Source organism: Pseudophryne corroboree, chromosome 10 (genome assembly GCF_028390025.1).
Source record: "Pseudophryne corroboree isolate aPseCor3 chromosome 10, aPseCor3.hap2, whole genome shotgun sequence".
In the NCBI taxonomy this organism is placed as follows: domain Eukaryota; kingdom Metazoa; phylum Chordata; class Amphibia; order Anura; family Myobatrachidae; genus Pseudophryne; species Pseudophryne corroboree.
In genome coordinates this window covers 16,125,060-16,151,996 of record NC_086453.1, presented here as the reverse complement: position 1 = coordinate 16,151,996, position 26,937 = coordinate 16,125,060, and the positions used below count along the sequence as shown (strand labels likewise).

Genomic DNA, 26,937 nt, shown 5'->3' with positions numbered 1-26,937 from the left:
TGAATCCTGTTTAAACAGATCTACCGTATTCAGATGCATAGCGAAAGAAAACAATAGTAATAGTATACAGACCTATATGCAATAGGCACTTATCTAACTATTCGTACTCAAAAGGTAGATAGGGACTTAATGCTGTATTACCCGTACTCAGTAGAGTGGGATACAGGGAGACTTACCCCGCTTCCAGGACCGATCAATATGTTTGTGAATGCTGAGTGGATCCAGACGCTACTAGTGTACACTGCCGCTCCATGAACCTATAGTGAACACAGACGCTCAGTGAACACAGGCGCACGAGTCACACAGCCGCCTATGCTGCGACTGGTTCCCCTTCGTATACAGCGTCTGAGACGGAAGCGGGAAAACAGTTCATGGTGGGAGACTCGGAGGAAACTGGTCATGAACCGGGGGGAGGGGCAACCAGGAAAGCATCTGACTCCCCACTGCTAACATCAACCGTGGGGATCGCGGCCTCATGCTCTTCCTGGAGCCTATTATCCCTAAGGCCTAGCGCTGGTGCACCCGAGGTGGCAGCTGCGTCAGCGACTGTTTGGTAGTCTCCGAAGAAACAGTGCGGCTGTGTCCGTGTTCCCCCTCTAAGCGGAACCGATGCCTTAACTTCTCCCCGTGCTCCACAGCCTGGTAACGTCTGCTGGACCTGCTGGTATATCCGACACAGACGCTCGCCGAAACAGCACTGTACTTGTGGGTAAGCGTTGTCGCGACCTGGCGGAGAGTTGTTGGAGCGACTCTTTCTAAGGTACGTATAAGACGCTGTTTAGAAAGATGACTCAAGAAAATATAGTAAGACTATAAAATAATATAAGAAAGCTTAAAACCAGCAACCCTCTTACCATGGTCCGGCTCCTGCCGCACCAAACAAAAAACTGATTTAAAAAGAAGAGAAATATGTTTTTTTGCAAAAACAAATGAGAATGCGCTACCTCAATCTGATATGATAACCAATTACCCCTGAGAATTGCGGCACTTCACCTGATTAATCACAGCGCCAGGAAGGTTGGGTTGTTTTAAAAAACTGATTTGCCTGTGCCAGGAGGCAGGGATATATATGCATGCTGGGAGGCCGAAAAGCTTTGACCGATTGGTGCAAATCCGCTGTTGTTTCATCATATCCCATTGTTATCCTGTGGATAATCTGTGGACCCTGCCGGAGAAATATTAAATTTTAATTTATTAGATCACTTTTGCTTTTTACAGACATCCGCTCTGGCATCACTGTACGGCTCTGGCATCACTGTACGGCTCTGGTATCACTGTACGGCCCTGATATCACTGTACGGCTCAGACATCACTGTACGGCTCTGGCATCACTGTACACTCAGACATCACTGTACAGCTCTGGTATCACTGTACGGCTCTGGCATCACTGTACAGCTCTGGCATCACTGTTCACTCAGACATCACTGTACAGCTCAGATATCATTGTACACTCAGACATCACTGTACAGCTCTGGCATCACTGTACACTCAGACATCACTGTACGGCTCAGACATCATTGTACACTCAGACATCACTGTACGGCTCAGACACCACTGTACGCTCAGACACCACTGTACGGCTCTGGCATCACTGTACGGCCCTGATATCACTGTACGGGTCTGGTATCACTGTACGGCCCTGATATCACTGTACGGCCCTGATATCACTGTACGGCTCAGACATCACTGTACGGCCATGACATCACTGTACGGCTCTGGCATCACTGTACGGCTCAGACATCACTGTACGGCCCTGACATCACTGTACACTCAGACATCACTGTACGGCTCTGGCATCACTGTACACTCAGACATCACTGTACGCTTCAGACATCACTGTACACTCAGACATCACTGTATGGCTCTGGAATCACTGTACGGCCCTGACATCACTGTAGAGCCCTGACATTCATGTACAGTACGACCTAACATCACCTGTTCTCACACTTTCCTTTTTATTTTTTTTAAAGAATATTTTATTAGGTAATGCAGAATTAGGTTACACCAAGTGGGATAAACAGTAGACTTATTAGAGAACCTCAAGCAAGACATTGTTAGCACTTGTAAACTGTAAACTGAGTTTGAGGTCCAGTAGACATCATCAAAAATCAGTAAAGGTGTAATATATCATAGTAGTACTGAAATAAAACATAAGATTTTGTCTATTTGAAGAAGAATATACTAGTCAACAACATTCTGAAGAACATGTAACAGAATGTGAGAGAAAATACACAGAACTTTAAGGAATATGTAAAGAGAGAGACAAGAGAGTAGAAAGGGTATTAAACCTCCTAATGATACTCTGTGGACCCCTTCATTCAAAGTAAAGCATTCATTACCTCTAATACCAGGAAATAATGACACGGAGACTTGAATTTGGCAGAAAAATTGCTAGCTATTTATTGTACCCTAACCATTAGCAAACCTATAGATTGAAAATTTTGTTAACATGCCGATTCAGCCGGCATATGGTGGCAGAAAAAAGAACGGCTCTATTGAAACTGACGCTAACCTTAAAAACGTTAAAATTCAAAACTATCCTAATTTAAATACAAACTATAAAATCGGTAATAGGTGCCCAACTCAAACCCCACGGTGACTACCCACCCTGATGGGTGCCTGCCGCTGCCCCCGGACGGGTGGTCGAGCGGCCTTAAAAGTCGATGGAGGTGAGTGCACCTAAACCACACCAAACTGTAGATCACTACAGCTAACAAGACAAACTACAACCTGCCGTTCTTTTCCGCCAATAAATAGCCAACGATAAAACCAGCCAACAATTCACGCCAAGGCACTCCGTGCCAGAACCTCTACCAACAGGGCGGGAGGGAGGGAAGGCAATTCAGCAGCAAGAGAGACCAAGCTGGCCTAGCATTCCCTATATATACTAACCCTCCTCCTTTTCCAAAGGCTGTACTTTTCCTCACAGCTGGGTCCACCCCTCACAGGATGTTTAACTCTTTCCATTCCTATGTAGTCATTTCTCTCTCCAAAGAGGGAGAGAGAGAGAAAAGGGGGAAGAAGTAGAAAGGGGGAGGGAGGACGAGGGTTATGAATCCCGGAGTCAGAGATGTAGCGGTAAGATAAAAGTAGTTGGGGGGGGGGGGGGGGTAGCCAGTCAAGGTGTATGCACCACATTAAAGTAGTTGAGAAGTCCACAAAGCAAGATCAGATGGTTGACAAGGGAGGTTCGGCGTCGTTGTAATCGGTCCAAGTTGACCAGACGCGAACAAATTGAATCGGGGTGTCATGGATAACTGAGGAGATTCGCTCCAATCTGTAAATCGACCATATGGCATTAATGGTAGCAGGGAGGGGAGGGGAGGGGGGGGGGGGGGCGGTAGATTTCCAATGTGCTGCAATTTGACATTTAGCGGTGTTAAGTATATGATTAATCAATCTGTGTGTGGGTCGCGGAAGGTTGGGGATCGGTCTAGCTAAAAGAGGGTAAAAAGGTGAAGAGGGCATATCAAAGTCAGTGATATTTTTAATTAATTTGTGTATTTCCTGCCAATATTGGCTTATACTAGGGCACGTCCACCAAATGTGTAATAAAGACCCCTTCTGGCCACACTGTCGCCAACAGAGATCCGAGGCATCAGGGAAAATAACACGCAGTCGGGTCGGAACTAGGTACCAGCGAGTATACAGTTTATAAGCATTTTCTTTAATGCGCACTGAGATTGAACATTTCGATATTGCTAGTTTAATTTGAGACCATTCGTTGGGAGTAAGAACCTCCCCCGTGTCATTCTCCCAGGCCAGTTCATGAGTTTCCTTAGTGGGTTGATTGTAAGATAGGAAAATTTGATAAATTGACGAAATGAGGTTTTTAGATAAGTGGTGTGAACGACATAGGGATTCAATAGCTGAAGTAGGTGCAAGGGGGGGTGCCCGGAGATGGACGGTTAAGTGAGTGGTAAAAATGTCGGATTTGTAAAAATTGGTAGAAGACTCTGTGGGGGAGATTAAAGCACGATTGTATGTTAGCAAAGTCCGGAAAAGTGTGTAGGGGAGCTATATCCAGAGGGAACAAAATATTATGGGCAGTCCACAGTGGGAATTGACAGTGGTCCATACCAGGAATGAAAGCAGGGTTGTTCCATAATGGGACCAGAAGGGGATGAAGCGAGCGAAATTTGTAGAAGCGTGTACAGAAATCCCAAGTGGATAGTGTGAACCGTATCGTAGGAAGAATGGAGGAAGTTGGTGGATGATGTGCGCGGGAGCACCATAAGAGGGTAGAGGGGGAATAGACCGACAATGTGTGGGCTTCAATGTGTGTCCAAATTTTCTGGTTTGGAGGGGCATGCCAATGAATACAAGAGGCTAAATGGGTAGCTCGATAGTATTTAATAAGACCAGGTATGCCTACTCCCCCTGAGGATTGATGTTTTTGCAGTATTCGCATCTTAACTCTTGATTTCTTGGTTGCCCATATAAAATTTGAGATGTCTCGCTGTAAGTTCTTAAGAATTGAGGTGGGGATATGAATTGGTAGCGTCTGCCACAAGTTTAATAAGCGGGGTAGAACGTTCATTTTAACCGCCGCTGTGCGACCGAACCATGATATATATTGTTTGTCCCAAGTTGATAAGTCCGATTTGATAGAGGCCAGCAATCTCGGGAAATTGGCAGCGTATAACCGGGGATATGATTTCGTTAGATACACCCCCAAATATTTGAGTTTTTCGGGTTGCCACCGAAAAGGAAAGTCAGTTTGAAGCAGTGTTAGATCTGAGTGCGGGATATTGATATCTAAAAATTCTGTTTTATCTGTGTTGATGTTATAATTTGAGTGAAAGCCGTAAGTGCGAGCTTCAGCGAACAAGGTCGGAAGGTAGACAGTAGGATTGGTCAATGTCAGTATTACATCGTCTGCGTATAGTGCTATCTTATGGTCCGAGTGTCCCACCTTTATGCCTGTGATACTGTCATTAAGTCTAATCCTCGCTGCGAGAGGCTCCATGATGAGGGCAAACAACAGAGGAGAAAGGGGACAACCCTGTCGGGTACCGTTCTTAATTTGGAAGGGCTCGGAGGAGAGGCCATTTACCAATACGGAGGCGGAGGGGTTATGATAGAGAGAATTAATACCATTGAGAAAAGTGCCTCGAAATCCCATATGACATAGGGTTTGACTCAAAAACGGCCAGGCAACCCTGTCAAAGGCTTTTTCAGCATCGAGTACCACCACCAGGCTCGACAGCGAGCGGGTTGTCGCTACATGAATAAGATTGATCAGTCGCCTCGTATTATCGGAAGCTTGTCTATTGGGGATGAAGCCCACCTGATCCGGATGGACCTAGGTCGTCAGTATAGGGGTTAAACGCATGGCAAGAATCTTAGCAAAGAGTTTTAAATCAACGTTTAGAAGAGAGATAGGCCTATAGTTGCCCATCTCTAGAGGGTCTCTCTGTGGTGAAGGGATAATTATAATGTTGGCCCTGGTGGTGGCATCATCAAGCGAACCTCCCTCCAGTAATGAGTTGAAAATGGGGCGAAGCATAGGGAGCAGTGAGTCTGTACATTTTTTTAAGTAAAGGGCGGTGAAGCCATCAGGGCCTGGTGCTGCAGAGCGGCGTAGCGATTTAATAGCTATCCTAATCTCCTCGTCCGTGATACCTGCATTAAGGGTTTGAAGCTGAGTCACGGATAAAGTGGGCAAAGAGCAGGAATTCAGGTAATGGGTAAGAGAGGTGAGATCTGGGGGCAAGGTAGAGGGGCTATGTGAAAGATTGTAGAGCGATTCAAAGAACTGACGGAATTGCCTAGTCATTACTTGAGGATCGTGAGTAGCAGTGCCGTCAAGACATTTCAGCATAAGGATACGGTTGCGAGTGCGTTTAGCGCGAAGCTTGCTGGCTAAGATGATGTCTGCTGTGTCAGACTTTTCGTAAAAAGTTTGTCGAACCCACAAAAGAGTCTGCACTGCCTTTTTAGACAAAATGTGCGACAATTGCCCCTTAACAGCGAGTATCTTTAAATAAGTGCGTCTTTTAGGGTGGTTATGGTGAAGATCCGTTAAGGAGGCTAGTGACTTTTCAAGCTCTAATATACGTGCCATCTCTACTTTCTTAGATGCAGCTGCTAAACTGATATGGGTACCCCGAAGAGTAGCCTTATGAGCTTCCCATAGGGTGGGTGGGAGGATACCAGGGGTGGTGTTGAGGGTAAAGAAATACGTGAGAGCTGTGTTAATAGCCTCAATATTGGATTGTTTCAAGAGGAGGGATTCATTAAGTCGCCAGTGGCGAGCGGGGCGAGGACCCATATGAGAAGAAATTTCCGATTCGATAGCTAAATGATCTGACCAGGGGATGGGGAGAACCTGAGCACCGAGAAGAGTTTGGGATGTAGCACGAGCTACAAAAAAATAATCAATGCGAGTGTGCAGGTCATGGGGGGGAGAGTAGTGCGTGAACCCTCTCGCAGCGGGGTATTGTATTCTCCAGGCATCATATAGGTCGTGGAGAGCTAGTCGTGACAGAAGCGTCTTGGATGTCTTGGCATGCCTGGGGGGAGTATCAGAGGAGCGAGATCTATCCAGTTTGGGGTCTACGATAGTATTGAAATCCCCTCCTATAATGGTGAGTCCCCGGGGGTATTTGGGCAAGTCGATTAAAGAAGGTAGCGTAGAGAGAACCTTGTTGACCATTAGGGGCATAAACTGAGGCTAATATGATTGGGGCTTGTTTGTACGTACCCGTGAGGATAAGGAAGCGGCCCAGTGGATCAGAAATAGAATCATGTATAGTGATAGGTGTATTATGATGGATTGGTATCGCAGTGCCTCGACGTTTAGCATTCATTGAGGAGTGAAAGACCGTGGGATATTGTTTGGTCGTGAGGGAAGGATGGGGTGTTTTAAGATGGGTCTCTTGCAACATAATAATATTAGAGTTACGTCTATGGAAATATTGAATGGCCATAGCTCTTTTGGTTGGGGAGTTGAGGCCGTTTACGTTAAGAGTCAAAACTGTCAACTTCATGGTGGGTCAAAAGAAAATGAGCTCAGCAGTAAACAGGATCTACACCTCGACTGGCGGGAACAGCAGGGAAGGAGACCAAGAAGGGGGTTAAAGATAATGATAAAGGAAGGAAGAATTAGAGACAGGTCCAGGGTGGAAAGAAAGAGTGTCGCTAAGACACATCCATCTGGAGACATGGGTGAATAAGAACAACAAAATTTGCAGCAGATGAAGTATAGTGAACATACTAGGTAACAACGAGAACGAGATGACCTAAGGGAGAAAAAGGGTATGCATTGACACTATAACGCATGAAATAAGAACGGGTGAAAACATAATAAATAAATAAAAAATGTTTTAAAAATAAGTGAGTCCGATGCATATATTTGACAGCCAAAAAAGACAGGACTGAAAGAATAAACAATATCGAAATAGAGAAGAGCAAGTGTGACAGTTAGGTGCAGTTGAGCAGACACTTCCCCATTACAAATAGTAACGAGGGAGAGAACAAGTGCAGGGAGCTGGCGCAACTGAAATCGATAGAAGAGAAAGAATTATCATTCAATGTACGGGTATTAGTGCTCCAGTAGGGGAGCCTAACTTGTATCAAAAAATAAATAAAAGCGTCAGAGCTGTCTAAAGAGCAAATATCAAACACATGACTAGGGAGCGTCAAAAGTGCCTAGAGAATTAACATTAATAAAATGTAAAGCATAACTTTCCATAACAACAGAACAAATACAATTAAGCCGTGGACCAGTCCCGGGACGGCGCCACGGGTCTATGTGGTGAAACAGATTGTTGTCGGCATATTTCTGGAACGTCTTCTAGGAGACCAAACAACTTCAGCAGGTCATAACCTTGGGCTGTAGTCTTAACAATGTGAGTCGTACCATATCTGGTAACCAATAATTGAAAGGGGAAGCCCCACTTATATTTGATAGAGTGGGTTCTCAAAGTCTTGGTGACATTCAGTAGATCTCTCCGTTTCTTAAGTGTCGATGGGGCCAAATCCTGAAAAAGTTGGAGTTGAGACCCAGAGTAGGAGACCGTTGAGAGCCCTCTAACAGCGGTCATGATCTGCTCTTTCGCTTTAAAGTAGTGAAAGCGGAGGATAACGTCCCGTGGTGGTTGAGTCGAGGGCGGTTTGGGGCGGAGAGCCCTATGGGCCGGTCAAGATGGAGAAGATCCACAGAAATGTCAGAGACTAGTTGAAGAAAAAGGTCCTCTAAGTAGGCTGAGAGTGAATCGGCAGTTACAGTTTCCGGGATGTTGCGTATGCGTATATTGTCCGTCTATTCCGATGTTCAATGTCCTCGAGATGGTCTTTGTATGATTCCAAGTCAGTCCGTAGATCCGTAAATTCTTGGTCCATCACGCTCTGATATTGACATATTTCATCTACCTTCTGTTCGAGAGTGTCCGTTCTGGAACCAAGGTCAGCAAGTTCCGATTTAAAATCTGCAAGGGCCGACCTCATCTCTGATTGTATCGTTTTGGTAACTATAGAGATCACATCATTAAGCGAAAGAGGGGGGTCAGCAGAAGATATGCCGGCCATGGTCAGAGTACCTTCTTCCACAGGCAGTTGTTTCGGGAGAGAACCGGCTTTTTACCACGCCCTAATGATACTGGGTTTGCATGGAGCAGGGGCCTTCCGGCGCTTCTGTGGCATACCGTGCAAAAGACCATACACCAGAGCAAAAAGTCAAAAATTTAGCAGGGTGAGACAGATATTATGGGGCTTCCCTTAATAGAATGAGAGAGCCGGGCAGTTGTCTCAGCCGCGCAGGCAGCGGTGTGTAGCGTGCTGTGGGCACCTGCCAGTCTCCAAGATGGCCGCCGGACGATCCGTGCAGTGGAAGAGGCGCCCAGCGCCGGCAGAGCGGGTGAGCGGAGGCAGCGGTAGGGGCCGGTGTGACAAGTCTGGCGGGTCCGGCGGTAAGTGGGGCTTGCGGTGGCTGGCCAGGACGTGTTATCCGCTGCGTGCGGGGCGCCAGGGAGTCGCGCCGGGTCCGGCCCAAAATTGAGGCCCCGGTCTGGAGGGAGCGGACAGGCCACAGTCTGCAGGAGCTCCTATAAGTTGCTCCCCGACTCCGTAGCCGCTGTCCGGGAACCCCACTGGATGGTACAGGGGGAAGGCTGTAAGTAGGGGTACTTTATGGGCTGAGGTAGGGAAAATAAGGGTATTTAGACCTCCTGGGAAGTGGAGCTCAGGACAAACGTGTCCGTTCCTCTCAGCAGCCAGGCCACGCCCCCCGTTCTCACACTTTCCAACGTGTTCATCCCTGTGTCAGCAGCCTTGAAATTGGTCACACATCGCCTTACTGATGGGATGGGATTGATATGCCTGCGTTCGGGATGATGGCGGTCAGAATACTGACCGTGGTATCCCGATGGTGAGAATCCCAACAGGGGCAAGTATACTTACCTTACCCCAACGGCCCCCTAACCGTAATCCTCCCTTTCCGCAGCCTAAACCTAACCCGCCCCCCGCAGCCTAACCCTCCCCCGCAGCCTAATCCTAACCCTCCCTGGTGGTGCCTAAACCTAACCCTCCCCTTCCCACAGCGTAAACCTAATCCTCCCGCACCACAGCCTAACCCTAACCCTCCGTGAAGGTGCCTAAGCCTAACCACCCCTCCCTGCAGCATAACCCTAACCCTCCCCCCGCAGCCTAACCCTAACCCCCCCTCGCTGCAGCCTAGCCCTAACCCTCCCCCCGCAGCCTAACCCTAACCCCCCCTCACCGCAGCCTACACCTAACCTCCCACACCACAGCCTAACCCTCATCCTGCAGCCTAACCCTAACCCTCCCCCCGCAGCCTACATCTAACCTTCCACACCACAGCCTAACCCTCGCCCTGCAGCCTAACCCTAACCCTCCCACCGCAGCCTAACCCTAACCCTCCCTCCCTGCAGCCTACACCTAACCTCCCACACCACAGCCTAACCCTAACCCTCCCCCGCAACCTAACCCTAACCCCCCCTCCCTGCAGCCTACACCTAACCTCCCACACCACAGCCTAACCCTCGCCCTGCAGCCTAACCCTAACCCTCCGTGAAGGTGCCTAAGCCTAACCACCCCTCCCTGCAGCCTATCTCTAACCCTCCCCCCGCAGCCTAACCCTAACCCCCCCTCCCTGCAGCCTAACCCTAACCCCCCTCCCTGCAGCCTAACCCTAACCCTCCCCCCGCAGCCTAACCCGTCCCTAACCCCCCCTCCCCGCAGCCTACACCTAACCTCCCACACCACAGCCTAACCCTCGCCCTGCAGCCTAACCCTCCCCCCGCAGCCTAACCCTAACCCCCCCTCCCCGCAGCCTACACCTAACCTCCCACACCACAGCCTAACCCTCGCCCTGCAGCCTAACCCTCGCCCTGCAGCCTAACCCTCGCCCTGCAGCCTAACCCTCCCCCCGCAGCCTAACCCTAACCCCCCCTCCCTGTAGCCTACACCTAACCCTCCCCCTGCAGCCTAACCCTAATCCCCTCTCCCTGCAGCCTAACCCTAACCCTCCCCCCGCAGCCTAACCCTAACCTCCCCTCCCTGCAGCCTAACCCTCCCCCCGCAGCCTAATCCTAACCCTCCCTGGTGGTGCCTAAACCTAACCCTCCCGCACCACAGCCTAACCCTAACCCTCCGTGAAGGTGCCTAAACCTAACCCCCCTCCCTGCAGCCTACACCTAACCTCCCACACCACAGCCTAACCCTCGCCCTGCAGCCTAAACCTAGCCCCCCTCCACAGCTGACATCTCCGACGGCCCAGTAAACAGTCATTTGGTATCCCAGCGTTCGGGATTTCGGAGCCAGGATTGTGATCCTAGTCGGGATGGCGGCGCCAGCATTCCGAGCAGTGTCAGCATTCTGGCGTCAGTTTTTCGACGGCTGGGATCCTGACTGGATCCCTTACTGACATGCCTACATGGATGTACATTAAATCTGGAGCTGTGCGTGGACCCCCGTGTTTCGGTTCTAAATCATCCTCAAGTGTTTTGGTTCAGTTACGGATTTTGGTTTGGTTTAAAATTGCTAAAAAAACACGATAGAAACAGCTAAAATCATGGAGTTTCTCAATGCAAAAGTGAAATTCGGATTTTAAATATGAATTCCGAACTGCAGGAAGACTCGAACAGCGACTCGATTCTGATCTCCTTCAGGAATCCGACCCGTACAAGGTTTTGGTTCAGTTCAGATCCCAAAAATTTGGGCAGGTTCGGATTTCTGGAGAACCGTGCCGCACATGTAATAGAGCAGTATCCCGTATACGAGCACAAATCACATACAGTCGCAGCATTTTACCCATACTTGCCTACTCTCCCGGAAGCTGCGGGAAGCTCCCATTTTTTGGGTTAGCCCCCCATACCCTCGGAAGAGTAGGCAGGTCTCCCGCATCCTACTCGCATCCTAGCGATGCGGGCAGGATGGCGCATACTCTCCCGTGTCCGCAGGTCCGTGGAGTGGGGAAGGGGTTAAAATGACATGAATAGCGTCATTTTAGCCCCGCCCCCTTCCCGCAGACCCGCAAATCGCAGCGGTTTCCGGATGTGGGGGCGGGACTTGTCGATGTCACAGCCCGGCCCCGCCCCCTGAAGTTTTCTGCAGCATCTCCTCTACGGGCTTTATGGGATAAGAAAAAATAAGATTTTACTCACCGGTAACTCTATTTCTCGTAGTCCGTAGTGGATGCTGGGGACTCCGTAAGGACCATGGGGATTAGCGGCTCCGCAGGAGACTGGGCACAACTAAAGAAAGCTTTAGGACTACCTGGTGTGCACTGGCTCCTCCCTCTATGACCCTCCTCCAGACTTCAGTTAGGATACTGTGCCCGGAAGAGCTGACACAATAAGGAAGGATTTTGAATCCCGGGTAAGACTCATACCAGCCACACCAATCACACCGTATAACTCGTGATACTATACCCAGTTAACAGTATGATAACAACTGAGCCTCTCAACAGATGGCTCAACAATAACCCTTTAGTTAAACAATAACTATATACAAGTATTGCAGACAATCCGCACTTGGGATGGGCGCCCAGCATCCACTACGGACTACGAGAAATAGATTTACCGGTGAGTAAAATCTTATTTTCTCTAACGTCCTAAGTGGATGCTGGGGACTCCGTAAGGACCATGGGGATTATACCAAAGCACCCAAACGGGCGGGAGAGTGCGGATGACTCTGCAGCACCGAATGAGCAACTCTAGGTCCTCCTCAGCCAGGGTATCAAACTTGTAGACTCTTGCAAGAGTGTTTTAACCCGACCAAGTAACAGCTCGGCAAATTTGTAAAGCCGAGACTACTCGGGCAGCCGCCCAAGAAGAGCCCACTTTCCTCGTGGAATGGGCTTTCACAGATTTAGGGTGCGGCATTCCAGCCGCAGAATGTGCAAGTTGAATCGTGCTACAGATCCAGCGAGCAATAGTCTGCTTAGAAGCAGGAGCACCCAGCTCGTTGGGTGCATACAGGATAAATAGCGAGTCAGTTTTCCTGACTCCAGCCGTCCTGGAAACATATACTTTTCAGGGCCATGACTACGTCCAGAAACTTGGAATCCTCCAAGTCCCAAGTAGCCGCAGGCACCACAATAGGTTGGTTCACATGAAACTGATACCACCTTAGGAAGGAATTGGGAACGAGTCCTCAATTCCGCCTTATCCATATAAAATACAGATAAGGGCTTTTGTATGACAAAGCCGCCAATTCTGATACACGCCTGGCCGACGCCACGGCCCACAGCATGACCACTTTCCACGTGAGGTATTGTAGCTCCACGGATTTAAGTGGCTCAATCCAATGCGACTTCAGGAAATCCAACACCACGTTGAGATCCCACGGTGCCACTGGAGGCACAAACGGGGGCTGACTATGCAGCACTCCCTTAACAAAAGTCCGAACTTCAGGCAGTGAAGCCAGTTCTATTTTGGAAGAAAATCGATAGAGCCGAAATCTGGACCTTCATGGAATCCAATTTTAGGCCCATAGTCACCTCTGACTGTAGGAAGTGCAGAAATCGACCTAGCTGAAATTTCTCCTTTGGGGCCTTCCTGGCCTCACAGCATGCAACATATTTCCACCATATGCGGTGATAATGGTTTGCGTTCACTTCTTTCCTAGCTTTAAATAGCGTAGGGATAACTTCCTCCGGAATGCCCTTTTCCTTCAGGATCCGGCGTTCAACCGCCATGCCGTCAAACGCAGCCGCGGTACGTCTTGGAACAGACAGGCCCCCTGCTGCAGCAGGTCCTGTCTGAGCGGCAGAGGCCATGGGTCCTCTGAGATCATTTCTTGGAGTTCTGGGTACCAAGCTCTTCTTGGCCACCCGGAACAATGAGTATAGTTCTTACTCCTCTCCTTCTTATTATTCTCATTACCCTGGATATGAGAGGCAGAGAAGGGAACACATACACCGACTGGTACACCCACGGTGTTACCAGAGCGTCCACAGCTATCGCCTGAGGGTCCCTTGACCTGGCGCAATATCTTTGTAGCTTTTAGTTGAGGCGGGACGCCATCCTGTCCACCTGTGGCCTTTCCCCACGGTGTACAATCATTTGGAAGACTTCTGGATGAAGTCCCCACTCTCTCGGGTGGAGGTCGTGTCTGCTGAGAAAGTCTGCTTCTCAGTTGTCCACTCCGGGAATGAACACTGCTGACAGTGCTAACACATGATTTTCCGCCCATCGGAGAATCCTTGTGGCTTCTGCCATCGCCATCCTGCTTCTTGTGCCGCCCTGTCGGTTTACATGAGCGACCGCCGTGATGTTGTCTGACTGGATCAGCACCGGCCGGTGTTGAAGCAGGGGTCTAGCCTGACTTAGGGCATTGTAAATGGCCCATAGTTTCAGAACATTTATATGTAGGGAAGTCTCCTGACTTTTCCATAGGCCTTGGAAGTTTCTTCCCTGTGTGACTGCCCCCCAGCCTGGAAGGCTGGCATCCGTGGTCACCAGGACCCAGTCCTGTATGCCGAATCTGCGGCCCCCTAGAAGATGAGCACTCTGCAGTCACCACCACAGCGACACCCTGGCCCTTGGAGACAGGGTTATCCGCCGATGCATCTGAGGATGCGACCCGGGCCACTTGTCCAACAGATCCCACTGGAAGATCCTTGCATGGGACTTGGCGAATGGAAATTCTTCGTAAGAAGCTACCATCTTTCCCAAGGCTCGCGTGCATAGATGCACTGATACCTGTATTTGTATTAGGAGGTCTCCGTCTAGAGACGCCAACTCCTTGGACTTCTCCTCCGGGAGAAACCCTTTTTATCCTGTTCTGTGTCCAGAACCATACCCAGGAACAGTAGACGCGTCGTAGGAACCAGCTGCGACTTTGGAATATTCAGAATCCAGCCGTGCTGTTGTAGCACTTCCCGAGATAGTGCTACTCCGACGAACAACTGCTCCCTGGACCTCGCCTTTATAAGGAGATCGTCCAAGTACGGGATAAGTACTTCGGCCATTACCTTGGTAAATACCCTCGGTGCCGGGGACAGACCAACGGCAACGTCTGGAATTGGTAATGACCATCCTGTACCACAATTTTGAGGTACACCTGGTGACGAGGGTAAATAGGGACATGCAGGTAAGTATCCTTGATGTCCAGTGATACCCTGAAATTTTCCAGGCTTGCAATAATCGCCCTGAGCTATTCCATTTTTAACTTGAACCTTCGTATATAAGTGTTCAAGGATTTCAATTTTAGAATGGGTCTCACCGAATCGTCTGGTTTCGGTACCACAACATTTTGGAATAGTAACCCCGGCCTTGTTGAAGGAGGGGTACCTTGATTTCACCTGCTGGAAGTACAGTTTGTGAATTGCCGCCAGTACTACCTTTCTCCGAGGGCAGCAGGCAAGGCTGATGTGAGGCAACGGCGAGGGGGAGTCATCTCGAACTCCAGCCTGTATCCCTGTGATACTACTTGCAGAACCTAGGGATCCACCTGTGGGCAAGCCCACTGATCCCTGCAGTTCCCGAGACGCGCCCCCCACGCACCTGTCTCCACCTGTGGAGCCCCAGCGTCATGCGGTGGACTCAGAGGAAGCGAGGGAAGATATTTGATCCTGGAACTGGCTGACTGGTGCAGCTTTTTCCTTCTTCCCTTGTCTCTGTGCAGAAAGGAAGTGCCTTTGACCCGCTTGCTTTTCTGAAGCCGAAAGGACTGTACCTGAAAATACGGTGCTTTCTTAGGCTTTTGTGAGGAAACCTAAGGTAAAAAAAAATTTCTTCCCAGCTGTTGCTGTGGATACGAGGTCCCAGAGACCATCCCCAAACAATTCCTCACCCTTATAAGGCAGAATCTCCATGTGCCTTTTAAATGCAGCATCACCTGTCCACTGCCGGGTTTCTACTACCCTCCAGGCAGAATGGACATTGCATTAATTCTGGATGCCAGCCGGCAAATATCCCTCTGTGCATCCTTTATATATAAGACAACGTCTTAAATATGCTCAATGTTAGCAAAATATTATCCCTGTCTTAGCGTATTAATATTATCTGACAGGGTGTCAGACCACGCTGCAGCAGCACTATTTATGCTGAGGCAATTGCAGGTTTCAGTATATAACCTGAGTGTGTAAATACAGACTTCAGGATCGCCTCCTGCTTTTTATCAGCAGGTTCCTTCAAGGTGGCCGTATCCTAAGACGGCAGTGCCACCTTTTGACAAACGTGTGAGCGCCTTATCCACCCTAAGGGATATCTCCCAACGTGACCTATCCTCTGGCGGGAAAGGGTACGCCATCAGTAACTTTTTAGAAATTACCAGTTTCTTATCGAGGGAAACCACGCTTCTTTACACACTTCATTCATTCATCTGATGGGGGAACAAAACACTGGCTGCTTTTTCTCCCCAAAAATAAAACCCCTTTTATGTGGTACTTGGGTTCATGTCAGAAAATGCGTAACACATTTTTTCATTGCCGAGATCATGTAACGGATGTTCCTAGTGGATTGTGTATATGTCTCAACCTCGTCGACACTGGAGTCAGACTCCGTGTCGACATCTGTGTCTGCCATCTGAGGTAACGGGCGTTGTTTGAGCCCCTGATGGCCTTTGAGACGCCTGGGCAGACACGGGCTGAGAAGCCGGCTGTCCCACAGCTGTTACGTCATCCAGCCTTTTATGTAAGGAGTTGACACTGTCGGTTAATACCTTCCACCTATCCATCCACTCTGGTGTCGGCCCCACAGGGGGCGACATCCCATTTATCGGCCTCTGCTCCGCCTCCACGTAACCTTCCTCATCCAACATGTCGACACAGCCGTACCGACACACCGCACACACACAGGGAATGCTCTGACTGAGGACAGGACCTCACAAAGTCATTTGGGGAGACCGAGAGAGAGTATGCCAGCACACACCAGAGCGCTATATAATGCAGGGATTAACACTATAACTGAGTGATTTTTCCCCAAATAGCTGCTTGTATACATATATTGCGCCTAAATTTAGTGCCCCCCCCCTCTCTTTTTAACCCTTTGAGCCTGAAAACTACAGGGGAGAGCCTGGGGAGCTGTCTTCCAGCTGCACTGTGAAGAGAAAATGGCGCCAGTGTGCTGATGGAGAAGCCCCGCCCCCTTTTCGGCTGACTTTATCCCGCTTTTTCTGTAATACTGGCAGGGGTAATTTTACATCTATATAGCCTCTGGGACTATATATGATGTATATTTGCCAGCCAAGGTGTTATTTATTGCCCTCAGGGCGCCCCCCCCCAGCGCCCTGCACCCATCAGTGACCGAAGTGTGAGGTGTTCATGAGGAGCAATGGCGCACAGCTGCAGTGCTGTGCGCTACCTTGGTGAAGACAGAAGTCTTCTGCCGCCGATTTTCCGGACTCTTCGTGCTTCTGGCTCTGTAAGGGGGACGGCGGCGCGGCTCCGGGAACGAACACCAAGGTCGGGTCCTGCGGTCGATCCCTCTGGAGCTAATGGTGTCCAGTAGCCTAAGAAGCCCAAACTACCACCTGTTAGGTAGGTTCGCTTCTTCTCCCCTTAGTCCCTCGCTGCAGTGAGTCTGTTGCCAGCAGATCTCACTGAAAATAAAAAACCTAAATATACTTTCTTTCTAGGAGCTCAGGAGAGCCCCTAGTGTGCATCCAGCTCAGCCGGGCACAAGAATCTAACTGAGGTCTGGAGGAGGGTCTTAGTGGGAGGAGCCAGTGCACACCAGTAGTCTAAAAGCTTTCTTTATAGTTGTGCCCAGTCTCCTGCGGAGCCGCTAATCCCCATGGTCCTTACGGAGTCCCCAGCATCCACTTAGGACGTTAGAGAAATTTATTTTTCTCTGGACATTTCTGCTGCTTCCCCCTCAGTCTCTGGGAGCGTCTGTGCTTCGGCAGGCTGCGTGCTGCTGCTCACGGCTATCAGGAAAAGGGTCAATAAGGAGCAGAAGTGCCCGATTCCAGCTGCTGGCGGCAGCTCAGAGTGGCAGCCGTCATAGCACATCTGTAGGGAGCGTGACATGAATTAATGCCCAGGATCAGCTGCAGCAAACATCTCCTCCATTCCATTCATTAGCAGAGACGGAAACAGAAGCATGATTATCACCAGGAGACTCAGACCACCCACACACTCAGTACTATGCCCCGCACACCCAGTACTATGCCCCACACACCCAGTACTATGCCCAGTACTCCACCATCATCACCAGGAGAATCAGACCACCCACACACCCAGTACTATGCCCCACACACCCAGTACGATGCCCAGTGCTCCACCATCATCACCAGGAGGGTGACAGCGGACTGACTGCTCATACACTATGCCCCACACACCCAGTACTATGCCCCACACACCCAGTACGATGCCCAGTACTCCACCATCATCACCAGGAGGGTGACAGCGGACTGATTGCTCATACACCCAGTACTATGCCCCACACACCCAGTACTATGCCCCACACACCCAGTACTATGCCCCACACACCCAGTACTATGCCCCACACACCCAGTACGATGCCCAGTACTCCACCATCATCACCAGGAGAGTGACAGCGGACTGACTGCTCATACACCCAGTACTATGCCCCACACACCCAGTACTATGCCCCACACACCCAGTACTATGCCCCACACACCCAGTACTATGCCCCACACACCCAGTACTATGCCCCACACACCCAGTACAATGCCCAGTACTCCACCATCATCACCAGGAGAGTGACAGTGGACTGACTGCTCATACACCCAGTACTATGCCCCACACACCCAGTACTATGCCCCACACACCCAGTACTATGCCCCACACACCCAGTACAATGCCCAGTACTCCACCATCATCACCAGGAGAGTGACAGCGGACTGACTGCTCATACACCCAGTACTATGCCCCACACACCCAGTACTATGCCCCACACACCCAGTACAATGCCCAGTACTCCACCATCATCACCAGGAGAGTGACAGCGGACTGACTGCTCATACACCCAGTACTATGCCCCACACACCCAGTACAATGCCCAGTACTCCACCATCATCACCAGGAGAGTGACAGCGGACTGACTGCTCATACACCCAGTACTATGCCCCACACACCCAGTACTATGCCCCACACACCCAGTACTATGCCCCACACACCCAGTACTATGCCCCATACACCCAGTACTATGCCCCACACACCCAGTACTATGCCCCACACACCCAGTACTATGCCCCACACACCCAGTACTATGCCCCACACACCCAGTACTATGCCCCACCAGTGACGTGCGGTGGGATGAGGCAGGTGAGGCAGAGCCTTTCCTGTCATACTAACGTTTGTACAAGAGGTTTGACTGTATAAAGTTTATGAAAAATACAAAGAATATGTTTGAAATATCTTCTTTACATTATTCTAATAATTTTTATAGCCAAAAGTCTGGAGTAAAAAGTCTATGGCAGGTGAGGCAGTGCCCCCCCCCCCCATCTATCTTCTCCGCACATCTCTGATTAACACTAATTAAATGTCCAGGAGTTATACTGCTGCACCTGTGTATAATGCCCAGATGTACGTTTTGGCTCATATATTGCAGTAAATCTGGCTATGGTGCTAGCCAGTGCCTCCTGAGCCGTTTACCTCACTGCACGTCCCTGTGCCCCACACACCCAGTACTATGCCCCACACACCCAGTACTATGCCCCACACACCCAGTACGATGCCCAGTACTCCACCATCATCACCAGGAGAGTGACAGCGGACTGACTGCTCATACACCCAGTACTATGCCCCACACACCCAGTACTATGCCCAGTACTCCACCATCATCACCAGGAGAGTGACAGCGGACTGACTGCTCATACACCCAGTACTATGCCCCACACACCCAGTACTATGCCCAGTACTCCACCATCATCACTAGGAGAATCAGACCACCCACACACCCAGTACTATGCCCCACACACCCAGTACTATGCCCCACACACCCAGTACTATGCCCCACACACCCAGTACGATGCCCAGTACTCCACCATTATCACCAGGAGGGTGACAGCGGACTGACTGCTCATACACCCAGTACTATGCCCCACACACCCAGTACTATGCCCCACACACCCAGTACTATGCCCAGTACTCCACCATCATCACTAGGAGAATCAGACCACCCACACACCCAGTACTATGCCCCACACACCCAGTACTATGCCCCACACACCCAGTACTATGCCCAGTACTCCACCATCATCACTAGGAGAATCAGACCACCCACACACCCAGTACTATGCCCCACACACCCAGTACTATGCCCCACACACCCAGTACTATGCCCCACACACCCAGTACTATGCCCAGTACTCCACCATCATCACCAGGAGGGTGACAGCGGACTGACTGCTCATACACCCAGTACTATGCCCCACACACCCAGTACTATGCCCCACACACTCAGTACTATGCCCCACACACCCAGTACTATGCCCAGTACTCCACCATTATCACCAGGAGACAGAGCCGTCTTAACAGCAGTGTAGGCCCCTGGGCACAGCAATGCACTGGGGCCCCTACCCACCCATCAGCAGTAAGGGTGGGGGTGCTATCAACGGCAGCTTTGATGTCCCGCAGGGGGTAGGGGGGTTCTATCTTTCGCTCAGCATGTAGGACCTGGAGAAATCATTTCTGCTAATTACTCTTTTACTGCACAAATGGGGTGGGAAGGAAAACACTAAACTGTAGAAGGGGACATTGTGCTGAATGAAGGGGCCCTGGTACATGACTTCCAGGGTGGTAGGGGGTGTTTAATACAGAGGGGAGGGGTGGATAGTGGAGTGGGCTTAATATTCATCATTTTCCGGGGGTCAGGGCAGCGTGCTTTACTGCAGATATCTCCAGTTCCTGGAAATAGATTTCTTAGCTTTAATAGGATAAAAAAAACTAGAGAGTCCCACCTTTCAGGAGGTTCTGGGGACTTGGGGATCAGACTTCAGTAGCCAGAGCAATCCACCAACAAAAATAGAAAACTGCATATTAGGCGTGTGGAGCTGGAGCAGGGACCAGCTGCTTGAAGGCTGATATCTCTGGTTCTAAGCATAGTAGAGACAAGCTGCCAGTGTCCACTGAAAGGGGAGAGTCACAGCTTTTGGAGTATACCCTCAGAAAAACTCTAATTCAGACAGAACCCCAGATATCTGGCTGGGAAGAACAATTAACAGGCTTGGATGGGGACCACTGCTTTGAAGTCGGATATCTCTGGTTCCCCAGGGCCAATTTTCAAAAATCTGGTACCCCTGGAAAGAGGGGACCCTCAGCTATCATCCTAGGGCCCTTATACTCCTGGGGCCCTTGGGCAAGAGCCCATTGAGCCCATACGAAAAGACGGCCCTGCCAGGAGAGTGACAGCGGTCAGACTACCCCACAGTGGTGTATTTGTAATGGGTGCAGGTTGGGCATGGCACAGGTGCCCCTTAGCCGCCTTCACAGGCCTCAGAACAGATCATAAGATGTGCCCACAGTGGGCACCCCATACTGTATGCTGTAATGTACCTGTGATTGTCATACAGGAGGAAAGACGACAGATTTCCAGGGAGTAAACAGGAAGATAGAGTATAAGGTACCTCACGGACTCCCTAGACAAATGCAGGTCACATCCCCGGCTGGGTTTGCACCTCGGGAGACATAATGTATCTCACTCACAGTACGCGGGTTGGAGAGGTACCGGGCCGTGCTGCACACAACGCCAAAGCCCACCAGGCGGTCGCCAGGAAATAAGAAGCTGGAGCTGATGGGTGAGATGAGGACCTCAGTGCTCTCTGGAAAGATCCATTCTACGGTGACGTCGCTTAGGACAGGAGCCATGGACTTCTTCAGGGACTGCAACATCTGCAAAAACCAGAGGACACTTTGGATAATGTCAGACACCACATGGTGGCACCACGCTCGCCCATGGTGGGGCCTTAAGCTGACGTCTGGCTATGGTGCTTTGTATGTTCTCCCTGTGTTTGGGCTTTGGGGGGGGGGGTTCCTCAGGGTGCTACGCTTTCCACCCACTGACCAAAATCTCGTCTCTTCCGTTACCTTAGGTTGCAGCCTCTCTCCTTCTATCAGGAACTCCGCACTCCCCTTGGACACGCACGCCACGCCCTGCACCAGTCGCCGACACGCGTTCTGGCCAATGCCAAAACTATAGCATCTGTAAAACACAATATAAAATATGTGACATACCTTTATCAAACATTGCGTATAAAGTTATAAGTGACAACATAAGAGTTATCCAAGTAATGGGGAGACTTACCACACCTTCTGTAATAAAGTGGATGTTTTGCCCACGGCATCCAATCAGATTGTAGCTAACATTTATCTAGCACATTCTAGAAAATGATAGCTTGGAACTGACTGGTTGACATGGGTACAACACAGGGACTTTTCCAACTCTCTCTATTTACCAAGCAAATACCACCTCTGTTTTGTGCCCTGAGAGTTTGCAAAACATTGCTCTAAGCAGAGGCGTCACAAGGGAGGTGCGGGCCGCACCCAGGTGTTACCATTCCAGGGGGTGACACCTCCGCAGTGACTGAGAGCAACATATCACACTGTCAGGCATAAATCATAACTATTAAAAAACTGTATTTTAGATTTCTCATAAAATTCTGCAATTTTTCTATTTTTATGTATTTAGGGAGACATTGGGGCTGATAGTGCGGGTGGTCTACCCGCCCACATGGAACTGACCAAACCCACCCAGCACTGGCCACACCCATGCAGAACTGGTCACAGCTCCTCCCCCTCTCATTATAGGCCCAGGCCCATGTAGCCCTTTATTTGGCCCTGCAATGAGGCCTCACTTCCATTTACCGAGTGAAGGATGAGTGGTGACGGATCAGCTCTATCACTTTTCCGGTGTTACTGACGGCGCCGTCAGTCAGCAGGAAGAGCAGACGTGGGTATCCCCGGCACACCGGCTGCCGTATGATCCAGTTGAGAGGCGATAGGATGTTCGTTCCACCCATGTCGGCTCGAAGTCGCTTGATGCTTTCGCAGGCAATGGCCAAACTTTCCTACAAGAGAGATGAAAGATTTGCATAGAAGCCTTTACATAGATTTATCATACTGATCAGTCATCTTTATTATACGAGGCAACTTGTATCGTATTTTAGGTTGAATGTTTCTGCAAGCAAATCGGTATTGTAAATGTGTTTTCTCAGACTTTCCGGTCATTTGTCTGTTAACATGTACTCAGGAAACAGGCCACGCCTACAAGTATGACATCACTAGCCTAACGTTAATTTACTAACATTTAAGTTAGTTACCAATTTATTGATAATTATTTTCTATAATCCATATAATAAAAGGGTATTAGGACTTACTTACAAACCTCCATTGGAACATGTATTACACTATAGGTTAATCACTATCAACATTTATACTATAAAAGTATCAATTTTATATTAATTGCAGGAGGTATTGTGGGATGATTGACAGCTGCACTCCCCAATGGAAAGTGTTACTGTGAGATGATTGGCAGCCACTCTACACAAATAACAGATGGATGATAGGGATTGTGGACCAATGAGGTTGTCTGCTATATTATATTTTTGGAATTGTATGTGGTATATATATATTGTTAATCTATTTTTTTGAGCACTGAAACATAACATACATTTATATCATATGTAAATTGATGGACACATTTTAGGATATTATGTCTAGGTGCTGTATGTACTGTAGACTTTGAATTTGTTAGAACAACCAGCACTTATCTTTAAATGTGGTACTACTATGAAAATAATAATAATTTTACATATATATATTATACAGAGACTTGGCTGTCAGCACTGCACCACTGGAGGGTCTACCACGTGTTCTAAATTGGTTAGACATTATACCCATTTGAATTGCCTTCACTCCTGAGTCTCTGAGTGTCAGGTTCAAGCTGCTGACCGACGAGGTTCCTTATGCTTGCGAACCAGTTAGATTCTATACACATATGAATCTTCCCCATATTCGAATATCTGAATGTCAGACTCAAGCTGATGATATATGAGGTATGGTCCTCGCTGTATCAATCAAGTCCCATTGAAATATTGAAACGTTGTTCATACATCTTTGAATGACCTTTTATGTGCTGACAATATGTTCTGAAATGAAGAGATTTTACCCCTGATGAAGTCTTGGAACAAGACGAAACGCGTTGGGTTATTTATCTATCTATTATCTGATGTTACCTCCGAATCTACAATAAGGAGAAGGAGGAAATCGTAGTGATATATCTACGCTTTTTCCTCATCACTACAAACTGATTGTTCAAATTGTGCGAGAAATGTAAATGTATCAACTCTGTATACTTATGAACATTTGTGTCGGGTTTATATGTTGTTTTAATAAATTTTTATGTTAGTATTTGTTATCTGACGTAATTTATCCGGAGAGTACTGTGAGGGTCCGTTTTTAGGTAGGGCGTTGATATAACTCCCTTGGCGCCATCTCCTCTATTTCATTTCATATTTTCACACATTTAGTTCCTCCTAACAGGGAACTTAGAGGATACAGGCAGCCATATAATTAATTAATTTTAGTGTTTTATTTGAAATAGCGCAGTGGGAGAGTAATTCTTGTCATATATATATATATATATATATATATATATATTCAATAAAAGGGGGATGCGAGGGAAATGGTGCAAAAGCCATTCTGGGAATAGCATGAGCGGGCATTGGAGTTTTTATATTATTAATTGACCTTGGCCACTGGGCTCACAATCTGACAATCCGCTAACATACTGTATTGCAAATGGCATTTAGCAAAGAATCAGCCTTTCCTGATCTTGAATGTGCTTCTAAAGCTCCTTTAAGCCTCAGAAACGACAACACAGTGCCACTCAGAGCTATAGTACGGTTGGATCGATACAGGCGACGCAGACAGCCATTCCCATTTCTCACATTCCCCTGAGCGTCCTCTGTGTTATATTATTTGGGCCAAGGCCATTGCACGGGGCAGGAATCCCCTCCTCACACTAAGGCGAGGATTACTTGCTGCTGTAAATAGACACAAGGCAATCCTTACTATGCCACCAGCCCAGGGATCCCGCACGGCTGCAGCTTTAGGAGGAGATCAGTGATAAGTGATATAAGTAATAGCAGTCAGGCTGGCTGTAGTGCTTTACACAATCTTAGTCATATGAATATAGTTATAGCCAGACCTCGGCCAAGAATAGAATTTGTTGTGTTTAGGGTGTGCATAGGATGCTTGCCTCGATTAATTACATTTACTGTAATACCTTATATTGCAAAATGAATGTAATAAACTAGAGTGCAACAGTTATAGCAACATGATGAAAGACCCCCAAAATATAGAAATAACACTAGTTTTATAATATGCAACAAGTTTTAAAACTCTTTGCGCATGATAAATGGTGCTGTGCTCCAGCCAGGATTAAGGGGGGATGCAGGGGATACTGTACCCCAGGCCCCCCTCTACACGGGTGCCCCCAGGCAGAACACACTGACATCACTGGCTCTCCCTCTTGTGCAGCAGCAGAAGGAAGAACCAGGCAGCCAGAATGTGTGCGGTGCAGGCAGACACACACGTTTATCAGGTTTCATGAGCTACCCACTTAGCTTCCTGATCAGAGAAGAGATAAGAGGGGGGAGAGGGCTAGATTGATGTATCTGGGTCCTGTGTAAACTGTAAAGTGTTAGCTGATGCGATCGATCGGTATTAGAGAAAAGGGCATACAGAAAGTTCTCCTGAGTCCTGCACCAGTGCGTAAGTAGAGCACCATTGATTTAAATTTAATATACACAATCTAATATCTTCCCCCACCCCTGAGCACTTGCACTGTGCAGTCCCATAGTGGGGGCGGTGCTGACAAGCTATGAAGGACCCCCCTGCCTTAAGTGCACCGGGCCCCCCAAGGTTTAATCTGGCCCTGCCTCCCCACTGATGTGTGGCGTCTAGTGCTTGGAGTGGCGGCCATCTTTTCGCATTGCTTGATGCCTGCATTCACACTGTGGCAAGTAAAAATAGTCCCATTTGATTATTTTTTTTTAAGAGGAAGACAACATGTGTGTCTCAATTTGTTCTTTATTTTGTATTTATGTCTGTATCTAATTGTATTTTGCACGGTAAATATTACTTTTTATTAATAATACTCCCTAGATACTTGCGGGCAAACTGTGAAGCGTTAGTAACCCCTTTCTCTGCGAGTTTTGCCAAAAAGGGGTTATTCTATCTTCTAGAAAGTGCTAGATAAATGATTAGTAGACTCTGATTGGTTGCTATGGGCAACATTTCCACTTCTGAAAACCTGCACTTTAGTAAACATATGTGAGCCTCTCTTTATACTCCCTATACCAGTAATGAACAGCAGGTGGCGATGTTCTTCAACTCAAGAACGCCATCAGTTTCAGATACGGTATCTCGTTCCCCTGCACCAGTATGCATATGCCACTGAGGCCCTTACACTCAGGACAGACAGGCAGGCAGGTGTCCGATGGGAAATAAACACTGAATAATGTTCATTCTCAGTCTTGATTTGTTAAGCATACTGTACACATTTAAAATGCGTAGTAGCAGGCTCTGGATAGGGGCGGATTGGGGACTGAAAGTGGCCTCGGAAAAATGTATAGAAGTGGCCTGACAAGGGCAGAACCAGAGCCATGGCGGCAGCACCAGAGGTATACCGTGTAACCATGGTGGCAGCACCAGAGGTATACCGTGTAACCATGGCGGCAGCACCAGAGGTATACCGTGTAACCATGGCGGCAGCACCAGAGGTATACCGTGTAACCATGGCGGCAGCACCAGAGGTATACCGTGTAACCATGGCGGCAGCACCAGAGGTATACCGTGTAACCATGGCGGCAGCACCAGAGGTATAACGTGTAACCATGGCGGCAGCACCAGAGGTATACCGTGTAACCATGGCGGCAGCACTAGAGGTATACCGTGTAACCATGGCGGCAGCACCAGAGGTATACCGTTTAACCATGGCGGCAGCACCAGGGATATTCCCAGTGAGCCTTATGATCAATCCACCCCTGGATGTGGGGGCAGCACCATTCCTGCCCCATGGCCCTTGCCTCTAGTTGTCGCTGCTAGTATAGCTGCCGCAGTGCCTTTTGTACGCTCCAGGCACACAACCTGCAGTCTGCACGGGATCTGGACAGGGGAGGAAGGGGCTGTGGAGGGGGAGAGGTTAGGTTTAAGCTGCAGGGTGAGAGTGTTAAGTTTAGGCTGCAGGGAGGAGGAGTTAGGGTTAGGCACCCCCGGGGAGGGTTAGGCTGTGGGAAGGGGGAGGGGGGGTAGGTATAGGCATCACTGGTTGGTTAGGGTTAGGCTGCAGGGCTGGGAGGGTTAGGCTGCGGGGAGGAGGAGTTATGGTTATACATCCCCGGGGATGGTTAGGGTTAGGCTGCGGGGGTGGGAGGGTTAGGCTGCAGGGAGGAGTTAGGGTTATACACCCCTGGGGATGGTTAGGGTTAGGCTGCGGGGCTGGGAGGGTTAGGCTGCGGGGAGGAGGAGTTATGGTTATACATCCCCGGGGATGGTTA

General features: G+C 49.0%; 1 protein-coding gene across 1 annotated transcript in view; it reads right to left on the bottom strand.

The window, feature by feature from the left end:
• VWA5B1 (von Willebrand factor A domain containing 5B1) overlaps positions 1 to 26,937 on the bottom strand; it is a 261,917-nt gene that overhangs the window by 103,563 nt on the left and 131,417 nt on the right. Inside the window, exons 10-12 of the mRNA XM_063942155.1 lie at positions 22,241 to 22,443; positions 21,464 to 21,578; positions 21,083 to 21,268 (exon numbers count right to left, since the gene is read on the bottom strand). Coding sequence (XP_063798225.1) covers positions 21,083 to 21,268; positions 21,464 to 21,578; positions 22,241 to 22,443 — 504 coding nt within the window. The remainder of the gene's footprint in view (positions 1 to 21,082; positions 21,269 to 21,463; positions 21,579 to 22,240; positions 22,444 to 26,937) is intronic.